Source organism: Glycine max, chromosome 11 (assembly GCF_000004515.6).
Source record: "Glycine max cultivar Williams 82 chromosome 11, Glycine_max_v4.0, whole genome shotgun sequence".
NCBI classification, from domain to species: Eukaryota; Viridiplantae; Streptophyta; class Magnoliopsida; order Fabales; family Fabaceae; genus Glycine; species Glycine max.
Genome location: NC_038247.2, coordinates 6,596,366 through 6,609,486, shown reverse-complemented (window position 1 = coordinate 6,609,486; position 13,121 = coordinate 6,596,366). Strand labels below are relative to the sequence as shown.

At 30.6% G+C, this 13,121-nt stretch overlaps 1 protein-coding gene across 2 annotated transcripts; it reads right to left on the bottom strand.

The window, feature by feature from the left end:
- Nucleotides 1–2,079: 2,079 nt before the first annotated feature.
- On the bottom strand, nt 2,080–6,777 carry LOC100788974 (mitochondrial phosphate carrier protein 1, mitochondrial). 2 transcript variants are annotated; one of them, XM_006590697.4, is made up of 6 exons: nt 6,350–6,777; nt 5,467–5,816; nt 5,326–5,369; nt 4,331–4,548; nt 4,118–4,242; nt 2,080–2,481 (listed from the first exon to the last, which is right to left on the bottom strand). In XM_006590697.4, exons 1-6 carry the CDS (start codon nt 6,482–6,484, stop codon nt 2,430–2,432), a joined length of 924 nt encoding a protein of 307 aa, XP_006590760.1. In that variant the 5' UTR covers nt 6,485–6,777; the 3' UTR covers nt 2,080–2,429. The 2 variants fall into 2 exon arrangements, with proteins under 2 accessions (XP_006590760.1, XP_003537697.1); XM_003537649.5 differs by having other exon boundaries at nt 4,331–4,545; nt 6,350–6,775.
- Nucleotides 6,778–13,121: the final 6,344 nt, after the last annotated feature.

Below are 13,121 nucleotides of genomic sequence, written 5' to 3'. Positions count from 1 at the left end.
CACACCTAAATCACTTCTTTACCTTGAAAAGAAAAAAACTCACGAATTTAACTGAAAACCAAAGTAGAAAAAATGGATATTTTTGTAAGTGCACACGTTGAAGCTCACAGGATGCTACTATCTTGCTTGTTATTTGAACTATCCTCAAATTTTTGTTTGTTGTTATCATCACTAAGTTTGTGTTTGGTTTAAGGTTAGGTTGAACGTGCATACATCTTCATACACGTTTTTGTGAGAAGTAAGAATTCAGAATTTTAAATTCAACGGTTATTTGGAGGTCTCTTAATGGTAAATCAAGCTAGCACGAAATCATCTACTTGTTCATTCATGCAACACTAACGATTTTACTTTAACAGTTTAACTTCGGAATCTTGTATGCTACTACTGTTTTTTTCTTCAGTGGGATATAAACATAAAGTTTGTGCAGTGGACTTCCCAATTTGGTATTCATCATTCAGTTATTTGTCATTGTCTATAAGGGTTTTGAAAGCGATAGTGTTGGACCCATCACCCGATTTTCTGGCCACAACATGGCAGGACATGATCATGAATCTTCAGTTAAATAGGACGGTAGATAAGAGGGGCCAACACAACGTGTTCTTGAAAGTGTATCTGATAGTGACATAATGGTGAGAGTACATTTTCACATAGCTAAGATAGTGCCACTGCCCCTTCAATAACAAACCATGTCACGCTGAGATTTTAAGGACATCTGGTGAATGGTGACAGTACAATGTGTGATTGCAGTTTCCATGCCACTGCTTATTCTGCTCGTGAGCTTGCAGTTTCCTTCAATTCAATAATAGTGTCCTTTGTGATTCATTTGCTTATAGTTGACAGACAAAAACGACAGTTGTATTAAAAGACTGCTGTGATGGATGATTCTGCTGCTCTCAGTAACAGTTTAAGCGATGAAAGGCTCCTTTCCTTCGATGTACGTTAAAACTTGAAAAGACCTTCCCAAAATCTTATAATTTGAGTTTTGGCTCTGATTTGACCTGGAAACTTGGCTCATGGAACAAGTGTTGTCTTCTATTTATGTTTGCTATTTTAGTCATATTATTAATCAATGTGGATTTCTAACATACCCGCTTCATGTTAACGACTAGATAATCAATGTGGATTTGTAACGTACCCGCTTCATGTTAACGACTAGACGGATCGAGTGTGAAGTTTAGACATCTACGCATGAAATAATGTGTGATTCAATAAGCTAACAACAATGATTAGGATAAACTACGATACTATCTTATAATTTAGGTTTTTGACATAACTCAATCTTAAAAGTTAACACATCAAATGAAAGTTGCATCTCATTTATATATACTATTTTAGTTATAAAATATGACTTCTTTGAGAATACTTTCTTACAAAAAAATATGAGAACAACTAAGAATCATTAGATTATGATTAAAAATAATAGACAGTTGGAATTAAAATATTTAAAAATTAAAATTAAAAGGTAATATAACCTTTAAATTTTTAAAAGATTCATCAAACAAATCACATCCTAAAATATCTCAATTATCATTAATTCATCGTCATCACTATAACTGTCAACACCTTCACTAACATAATCATTATCACTGTCGTTGTTATCACCACCATTACTATTACCATCGTTGTCGCCACCGTTAACGATGACAGTTGATGACAATGATGATGACGACAACAATCATGGCAGCAACGAAGGTGAAGGTCATAACAACAGAAATGGTGACAATTGATGACAATAGTGACGGCGATTGATAATGATGGTGATGACAACGACAGTTATAATGATCATGGTGATTAATTACTTGAGATATTTTAAGTAGTAATAATTAAGATTTTTATAAATTTATTTGTTATTGTTTGGTTAATCATTTAACAATTTGATGAAATATTAAATTTTAATTTAAAATTTTAAATATTTTAATCTCAATCGTTTATTATTTTTAATTTTAATTTGATAGTTATTATTAGTTATTTTATGTTCTCACATAAGATAATATTCTCCTCGAAGTACACCGAATAATATATGAAAAGTTTGAAAACTGCTAACAAAAAAATGTTGACAAGTAGATAATAGAAGTAGGATTAGAAGAAATCAAGGTCATGTAAAATCGAGTGTGGCGCGCCATGAGGCATGGATAAAACCTTAACTGGTAAATTGCCAGCACAAGCATTGCAAGTAAATTTGTATTTTCTTTTGTTATGTGCAACACCTAATATGCTAGTACACGTGAGAATATAAATGGGCTCCTCGTTCTTTTTGGAAAGCAAATTTCAAAGGCATCAATGAAAGCCTATAATGACAAATTCAAAAGGACTAAATGGTAGCAGAAAGCAAAAGCCACCACAAAACTAACCCTGTATATAGTATAAAATGACTTGCAATACACAAGTCAGCCTGAAAAATGTAACTGCAGATTTCCATTTTTCTGAATCTAGCCTGCCCCATTTCCTCTCATGTCAGTTCTAACTCCACCACTAGTTGACCTGCAAAGTTTCAAAACAAAAACAAATTTCAGAAAATAGAGAATTAAAGCTTATGTTAGTTTACCACATCATTTACTTTCAGACTTGAGATGCAATAACATAAATGTAGGCCACAAAAGGCCTAAATGTTAGGGTTGGTTCTGAGCTTATGAAATAGAACAATAGAAAAACCAATGTTAGATGGCATAAAAATAGATAGATTAACATAGATAATCTCTATTATATTAAAGCATAGCAGTTGAAGATTTCGCAAATTTATCATCATATAGCATACTCTGTGATCAAAAGCAGTACCAGCCAGTGGCCAGCACAGAAGTTTGCAAGCCATGGTATTCCATTCCATAAACATTGCTACTACAGCAACTCTAGCACATCAACACCTGCTTAACTACAATAGAGCCTTTATACATTTTTTGGCATGCTAAATGGTAAGTCATACCAATGTTATTATCAATGGCGGATGGTGGAAGGCCAAAATTCCACCATATAAACATGCCGTTGCGGCCTACAACGCTACCATGGTGGGCCTCCCTTCACAAATTGCTTATGCCAATTGGCAAAAAATCAGCCATGGCACTTCCATTTAACAACATAAGTCATAAACAGATCAGGTGAGCCAAACACACTCATTCACTCCCTACTTTGTAGTAAAGGCAGTTCAATGTTCCATTAAAGCCAAAGACCATAGCCAGTGGTTACAATCTTCTTTTGTATTCTTATAAATTTGTCATCAGATAGTATCATATTTTGTATTCTTAACCAACAAAAACCACTTTCATGACCTGGCATGCTCATTTCTTTACAGTTTACTCAGCCCCCAAGCAAATAACGTTATCTCTTGATGGTATTGCTTTTATAATTTTTTCTTTTTGTGTTTTTTGCACTACATTTAGGCATTTCTCCCCATTTATCAACGGGTGTCAAAAGATAATGTTAACTTCTCTCCGAAGCAAAGCATTATGCAATGACTCGATCACTCTTTAAAAATAGCACGACCATGAGGTTAAGTCAAGACACAAAAGCACAGAAGACCTTTAACATAGGTGATACAAATATAGATGTAGATCATGCAATACATAATGCATGCATAAGCATTAATATGATTCCTCACACAACATCAAACGAGAACATTTTCCATATTGACAACTAAATATTCACATATGACCAACTCCCAGCCTCCCCTCCTACCAAAGCAGCCTCATATACCAGGTGCAAGAAAAGCAAATGATTGTATAACCATATCAAGATCCAAATTTATTAAGGCTTTCTTATATTGTGATTATCTTGAACAAAAGAATTGACATCTGAAATTTGAACTTTGTGAACAGAAAACATTGATAGATATTTAAGACCAAATTCTGCTTCATTGAGTAATCGTAATACATTAATTTTTTTAGTAAAAAAAATTGCATTCACTAAATTATTAATTATCTGTATCTTTCTCCAGTTTTGCTCTCTTCCTTTGCTTTTTGACTAAAGAGAGTGAGAAAGTACATCATAACATATAATCATGACTTAAAATATAAAATGGAAGATTCAAAATTAGTAGATACTAGATAATAATATTATAAAACAGAAGAAACTACAGAGCAGACTATTGAATATCGCTTAAAAGTTTAGGGAGTAATACACTTACATTCCACCTAAAATTTTGATGGTGTCATAAAAAAACCATTGCAAAGTTATAGAAGGACCAACTAGCAACATTCTAATAGGAAGGCTCCTGGTAAATAGATTGGCTAGCCCAATATTTCTGATAGCCTGCACACAGAATAAGTGGAGCACATTTAGTGTGATCTCTCCTATCTCTCAAGGAGTATCATAAACAAAATTGTAAAGAAACAAATACCAGTGCAAGACTATCAGCCTTTCTGTTATAAAGAGAAGATACAATATTGTCAGCCGGATTAGAAATGAAGCTACCAACAGATCCAGCTGCATATCCAGCTAAACATGTTACACCAAGTTGTTGACCTATTGAACAGTCCTCCTTTTTTCTTTTGACCACATTCCGATACAAAAAATCAACGGAATGCTCAAATGTTGAGAACATAACCATGGAAACTGCTAAAAAAATAAGGACAATACTTAATATTCACTTCGTTTGTGAAGAGTTAAAGCTCAGTCACTGAAACCAAATATTTCAATGTCATGCTACTCAGAATGGCCCAATGTATAATTGTATATTTGAATACTCAGCATGGTTAGCTTGAAAGAAGTCAATTGTTATTTTATTACTCAACATCTCGTATATTATTAATCAACAGGCAACTAATGTGATTGAAACCTGGTATCTTATCAGAAAGATAAGGGATTTCTCCCCTTGATACAGTGCCTAACTTGCAAAACTTTGAGGGTTTGCACCTCCCAATGCCCAAAGGCCTCAATTCTCTCACAGATGGCAAGATGATCTCTCTCTTCCCTACCCTCTTATTTATAGGTAACATGCCTGATTTCTCTAAGTAACCTAGCCCCCAACTAACGACCTAACTCTCTAATTATTTAACTAACTATGGGGGTTACCCATCATAATGACTCTAACCAGATCAATCAAATAGTTACTTGAACCTCAAAGTACATAATATAATAATGATTTTACAATTTTCTGGGACTAGAGCAGGAACGATAAGAGGAACATATACCACCACAGGCACAGAGAAAAGCATGTTAAAATTTCAGTAATTTTATGGCGGATAGCTATTCGCTAGAAGACTACACAAGACAGGATGACATCCAGAATATCAATGTGGAAATACTACTTATGTCTCTTTAATTTCTAATTATTGTTATATTACCCTAACTGGCATAAAACTAAACAAAGCTTCAAGAGATTATGAAGATTACATGGAATGTTTCGACCCAAAAGTGGAATTAGTCCACGGTAGAATCTGCAAGTAGTAGATGGAATAGAAGATAAATAATCATAATCATCTCCTAAATACGGATCCACACCAAGTAAAAACGAAGTATTGAATTTTTCTTTACCCTCGTGTGCCTTCTGATGCATATAACTTTGGAAAGCCATCATACAATCCCTTAGCAAAACAGGTTTGTGCTTGAACCCTCACTTTAACAGCTTCAAATGGACATAGAGCTACATTGGCAAACACTTCAGCAGACGCACTACTAAGAAAGAAAACAAAACTCCTGTTCTGGTCTACCAACACGTTGGAATAAACCTCTTTAAAATACTCGTAGAGACCAAATCTGCATCCTCCTTGAGCACCATAGCCAAAGAACTTGCCGGTCCAACCTTTCCAAAGAACAGATGGCCCTTGTTCCCTTAGTAAGGTAGTAAAGCAAGAGGAAATACTGTAATACTTAATTGGGTGCACCTACATGTAACAACATCACTCCCCCATCAACAAATAGGATCAGATCAACAACTATTATTTCTACTAATTAGGAAAATTTAATCTTTCAATATTTTTGCTATGACATAACAAAAGTGTTACAATTTGTTAACTTGCAAAAGGGTAAAGTGATTCCCACTTCAAGTTTTTTTTTCACTTCCCCCATTTCTTTTGTGTGCCTGAAGTATCTAGCCTAGAGTCAGAAACTAATTTCTCAAGACACAAAGATCGATTTAAGGGAGCTGAACTATCCCAACATAAACCATAGTAAAACATAAGGGACTAATCACTTCCCTAATTTCCATCCCCTGATAAAACAGTTTTTTTTTATAGGCAAATGTTAGTTGTTAGAATCTTAGTTTTGTTGGCAGAGGAAATCGAATCTGCGACCTTTCCCCTTCCCTTCTCCCTTAACCATCCAGCCCACCTTATATTGTAACTCCTCGTGATAAAACATAGTAAAATATGATTTGTGGAGCAAGCGAGTTAAATTGACACAATGAATTGAGAAGCACCTGCATGTTAACTTTCAAGACATCAAAGGGAGTGATGGCAAGATGGGTGGTGCCAGCACTGAGCATTCCTCCAATGGCACAAAGAGCATAATACCTGGGCGTTAATTCCTCGCAGATTCTTCCCTCCATGACCATGGCACTCTCTCAAAGCCCCCCAAAACGACGAAAGTTGTTAACTTTAGTGTAAAACCCACACCCCAACTCCATATATTCTTCCACTCTCACATGTTTTTGTTTACCAACCAATAAAGCGAAAAACGGCAGCCATTTTGATCCTTCATGCGTTTCTGGCAGAGAAAGAAGCAAAATTTAAGGTTGTCAGAGCGACACGCAGCAGTTTGAATCTGATTCTATTGAAATGCAAAACCCAATATAAACCTCACACCCTGTATTGTTGGAACTTTTTCTCGGCCTTTGCGAAGAAGCTACTCTAGTTAGGCAATTACCCGCAAAATAGGGATTTTACAAAAAAAAAAAAAAAATCATATTTATCCGTAATTATAGTTTCATAATATAAACATGAACAAATTTAAATTATTTTTTTAAGAAAAAATAAATATAAATTCTTAGTAAACTTGGTTATTGAGTAATTAATAATTATGATTAAAATTCTTACTCCCTCCGTCCCATAATTAAAATCATATTTAATCCTTAATTACAATATAATAATAATATAAACATGGAAAAATTTAAATTCTTTTTTTAAGAAATTTTTTTCTAAGAAATATATGATATGGAGAGTATGAAAGTTGCTTTTTTTTCATAAATACATTTTTTTTACGAATGCATAAATATAAGAGAAAACATGGAATATATTTTTTACCATCCATAGACCAGAAACATTTTTAGAAAAAAAAATGTTTGAGACACCTCCCCACAGCTTTGGTTTTTCTGGTCCTGTCATTTTTTAATTATATTATTAGTGTGAAATATTTATTAATTTTATTTATAATTAATTACTAATGATATTACAATATTTAAACTTGAGACTCTGTCTAATTGCCATTGTATGTTTAGTTTCACTTGCAACAATATTTTTTTCATTTTAATTATGATTGTATGTTTAGTTTTATAATTTTAAATTTTAAATTTTGGTCAAACTTGATCCTCTTTTTCATTTCACTCTATTGAAACTTTTAAAATTATAAGTATTTTTTTATTTTTTTTATAAATTAAATAGATTATTTTAAAAACTATTTCACATCTCAATATCATCATAAACCTCTGGATCTTATAATAGAAAAATATTATTGCAATGTGTTTAAGTAAAATAAAAATCGATGATGAAATCAAATTTAATAATTTTAAATATAAAAAAAAAACAACTTAGAAGAATTAAGTATTATTACACTATCCTTCCAAAAACAAAAAAAAAAATAGTATTACACTATTACATATATAAGACTAAGTTATAACTTGAACGTGCCAAAGGTATAATTACTTCCACGATGATGGCTACCGTCTACTTCCGTAATCATTCACATTCTGGCTTCAGTTTGTTTACAACTACTCCCGGAACTTTTAAAGCCCATGAAACGTTATTTGCGGCAAGAAATAGGGCTAAGGCCCAACTAAAAAGGCCGAAGAGTATTTAAATACAGATAATATTTAGGAAGCTGTTATTTACAACTCCAATTTTTCTAAGTACACTCCCATCTCCCCTTGTTATATTTTAATTACCCATTATACCCAGGTTCGTTATAGAAGTACACTGTACCTTAGAACCACTTTTCTCTTCTGGAAATGCCCTATAATAATATATACCTACCTATTCTGAAAAGATATTTTTGGAGTTAAAAAAATACCTTAAGCTACTCAAACATTATAGTCTGGAATTGTTGACTTTGTAAACTTAGATTAGAAAATAAATTCTTGTTTAAATGCACTTAAAGGAGAAAAATCATTCTCAAAAGTTTGTTTTATAATTAAGATGTATAATAGATGAAATTAATTATGAATATACCTTGAAACCCATGAAGGAAAACGATATTAGGCAATTTACTCAAATAGAGTAAGATAGTATGTTATGAAAATAAAATGTTATGACAGAAAAATAGAGCTTAAATCTTACTATATACAGTATAACTTTTTAGAAATAATGACAGACATAACCTTTTTAGTATAATTATTATAAAAATTAATAAATTTAACATATATAATAGTTTATAATTAAATAATAGTATAAAATCATTTTACAATAGATTATTTAATTTTTTTTTCAAACATTAAAATTGAATACTGCAGACAGGTCGCAGTTAGAGTATTTTTTTTTTAATTTTATTAAAAAAAAAGTGTAATAAACTAACTTTTCTATAAAAGATTTTTGAGTTGATTTTTTCCAGTCCTAAATTAAGATAGTCTGAAAGGATCGAGAATGACGTAGAGAAGACAGGGGAAGTGTAGGAATTAAGGGAGGCAGTGTCTATATTGGATACACATACACTACAAAAATCGGTGGCTTCCCAATGTGGTCTAATGATTTCTGCAAGGAAACCACAGGATGAAGCAATATTCCTTGTCATTATAAATACTACTACAATTATTATCAGAAAATGACACATCCACGAGTTCTAAGGTCTATTGCAATCCTTATTAATTAAGCGCGTTCTTCGTGTGCTGACAACTTTTAAAGGCCATTAATTAAGCCAAACACAATAGCCTCTTCATAAGACAGCCAAACAAACACACACCAAGGACCCCGCATAAGGGGAAAGAGGAAGGGGCTGAGGATATGCATGGGACCTGTCATGTGATCAACACATGATTTTTATTGAAATTTTTTACCCAAAATACCCTCATCTTCATCGTTTAACTTTGGCCAACTTCACTGCAAACCTATTGCACAGCAATTATCTTAACAATGAGTGAAATTTGATGAAGGTTGGTAGTTTTTTACTAACTCGCAACCAAAGGACGTGGGAATTTGAAATTGAAAAGAATAGTTGCGAGCAAACAAGCGAAAGAAACAAAAGGAAATATTGGTGATTCGTTAAAACGGACCCTTGCGTCTTTGTTTTCGACTATGATGATGAGATCAAATTTTGATGGCTTCCCTCTCTCTTTCTTCCTCAAACCCTTCTCTTCCATTGTTCTTCATATGGCGGGAGCAGCCTTCAGAGATGCCAGTGTGTACTCACACACGTGGTGGGAAAGACATTTGAGCAGTGACAAAAAAACCCTAAGTTAGAGGAGAATCGTAAAAAAAAAATTAAGGATACATGATTGAAATATATAAAACTAAGAAGATTTATTGATTTACTCTTTAATATTCAATCGAGGTATTTTTAACAATAGTCTTATTCTAATTTTTATATACTAATATTTTTTATAATATAATAAATAATATATGAGTGAATGATTTTGGAATTGTCATGTGACATAATCTAAAGAATTAAGTATTCTTATTTATTTATATATATATATATATATATATATATATATATATATATATATAAATTTAATTTAATGCTCGCGTGATATATAAGTAAATTTAGAAGAATATTTTTTTGGATGGCATAAAAATCATGTTTTGAAAAATTTAATATATTTACACTCCTCACTCTTGACAAATTATATGTCACTTTACTTATTTTAAAATTTCGTTAGTTTTCATTAAAAAAAAGATTATTACAAAATTATCCTTCAGTGTCATCCCCTCAGTAGTATACCGCATATACATATGTAATTTGTAAATTATTATCAAAATGAAATTGTATTGATTCATTAAAATTATTTTCTTAAAAATTATATTTTAATATTTTTATCTATTTTTATTATCATTAGAATAATATTATGTAAATTAAATTAATTTTATAGCAAAATTATAATTTTTTAATTTTTTTTTGGACAATATAACTAGTAACCTTTAATAAAAAAAAGGTGTTGTCAAACTAAAATTTTAAAAAATCGACAAACAACTTCGGTTTTTGTTAAAGGTTTTTAACCCTTTTTTTTACAGTAAAGGTTTTTTAACTTAAAAATAACCTTTGAATAGATTAAAACAAGCATATCTTCGTGATAAAAGAAAGAAAAAAAAGCATATATTTGTGTTCGTGAAATTATTTCTTCTCAATTGAAACTTATTACATACTTCTTTATTTACTAACTTGTTTAATTTAAATTGCAATAGAGTTATAGATTAACTTAAAAAGAAAAAGAAAATAAGAAGAAACTTGCAGGTCTTGTTATTTAATAATTTATCTCTTCAGCCCTTAATAAATAACAAGAGGTGCAAGTTTCTTCTTATTGCATCGCAATTCGATCTGCACTAATGGTAAAAAATTGCTAAATCAGCAACACCGTTTGATATTGGTGCTGGACATGCCAAGCCTGTTTCCGCGCTTAATCCAGGACTTGTCTATGATTTGACGGCGTGGACAGGAGAAAGTACAAGTGCGGTGATGCTGCTGCACACAGTGTATTAGACTGGTGTATAAAACAACAAACAACAATGCAACGCTTGTTGTTAAACACACTCGGACTCTTACTAATGTTGGGGCCGCAGGAACATACAAGGTATCAGTTACTTTGGATGTTCCATCTGCTGTCAAAATCATAGTTGAGCTTCAACCAAAATGAGAGCAAGTCATATACCGTCACATTTACACTATCAGGTCCACCACCCTCGACTGGTTTTGGTTTTGGACGTTTAGAATGGTCAAGTGAAAATAACGTTGATGGAACTCCTATCGCAGTATATATTGAGCGCCTTCCAGGGTCCATTGAAGAAGAAGAGTGTTTTCACTCTTGCATTGGATAATGGTTATGGTTATTATACAATAATTTTGAATGTGGCCATGTCTTCTGTTTATGTCTATAAATATAAATAATTCTAAATATTCCCATAGTATCCTATCTCACGTTTTTTTTTCTTCCCTAAATGCATATGTGCAACCTCTGTTTTGCTCCCTGACCTTTCGTATAAATTTATGCTTTGGATTGGTCAAAGCCTTATGACAACATTCACTCTTTGTCTAATATTTGTCTTATTTATATTATTTTTCTATTTCTTGTTATAATTTTTTGGGGTGACTTTAAATCCTATATAAATTTTCAATGTCATCAGACTGCAAGAATTGGTGATTGCGGTTTGTGTTTCAAGGGCGTGTGTGTATATATATAAATATTTTAAATTTAAATTAAAGTTTCATTTAATTATAAAATTTCTACAAAATTTACTAAATATAAATATTTTTAAAATTTAATTTATGTCATTTATTGATTTTTTTTAATTTAGGTTATCGTCATGACTATCCTTGTCGCCATTAATATGATTTTTATTATTGTCCTTGCCATCATTGATTATAACAATAATCATGATGATGGTGATTATGATAACGAAAATAGTTATAATAATAATAATGATTATAGTGATGATAAGCTTAAGATATTTTAAAATGACATAAATTAAAATTTTAAAATATTTGATTTTTTGTTTGATAAATTTTTTAAAAATCTTATAATTAAATAAAATTTAAATTTAAATTTAAAATATTTTAATTTTGATCTTTTATTTTAATATAACAGTTAAAATTATTCTTTCTTATTCTAAGATGATTATTGATTATTGATACCGTATCATAAAACAATAATCATCTTAGATGAGATTGTCGTCGTCAAAGGGCAAGAACTAAAGATTTTGCTTTGTATTTTCCGCATTCAATTTTACGCCTTCAGTCAGTATATACCAAAGAGTAACTGGATCTCGGGTATTATTCCTGCCAAGCAGAGTTGAAACATTGTTGCATGGGTTATTCATTATTGGGTAGTCTCTGATTATGTATGGATTAGTGGACAACATTTACCTTTCCCTGTGGAAATCAGTTTTGAATGGACAGGAAGATCAAGATTATGTATTTTTATGGCGTAAATTCTTTGAGAACATATTTCGTAATAAGGTTACCTTTAGAAAATCATTTTAGTTATTTTTTTATTTTTTTATTAGTCAAAAAACTTGTTTAACTTTGATAAATATTTTTTTTTCTTTTTTTACTTCAAACACTTATCTCATTTTATCATCAATAACATAATTAATATATGTCGAAATAAGCTTAAAAACACGAGGACAAGAAAAAGATCAGGATGTCCTAGCTAAGATGTGAGCAATTTGATTGTATTGTCTCCCAACTAAATTCAATGACGAGTTTCTAACAGAAGTGTGAGTTGTCGTTTACAAAGATCCAAAACGTTTTCGAGTAGATTTCAGTGGATTTTAAATTGCAATATTTTTTAAAATATTAATTTTTAACTTATATTTTTTAATATTTTATTTCATTTTTATCCTTACAATATTTATTAGGTTTTTTTATTATCTATTTTAAATAAATAAAAAACTTATTATTTATTTGAATCATTGTACTATTTATAAAATCTAATTTATCATTTTAACAATATAGTTCATGAAATTGACTATGATAAATGTTATTTTTTTTATTTGAATAATTTTATATTAGACAATTTATTTTAACTATTGTAATGAAAATAATTTATCTATAAATAAAAAATATAAGAGTTTAAAATTTATTAAAAAATAAAATTATAATACCTCAAAATATATTTTTATTCATAAACTAAAATTGAAGTTTATATAAAAATATCATATAAATATATTCATTTTTATCATTTTACATTTTTTTCAACTTTAACATATAATTTTATTGAATATTTATGATTTGATAAATCAACTTAACAATTTTTAGCTATCACCTTTTAATTTTCGACCATCAATTAACTTTTCAATTAATTTTATTAAACATAAACTTAGAATTTATAT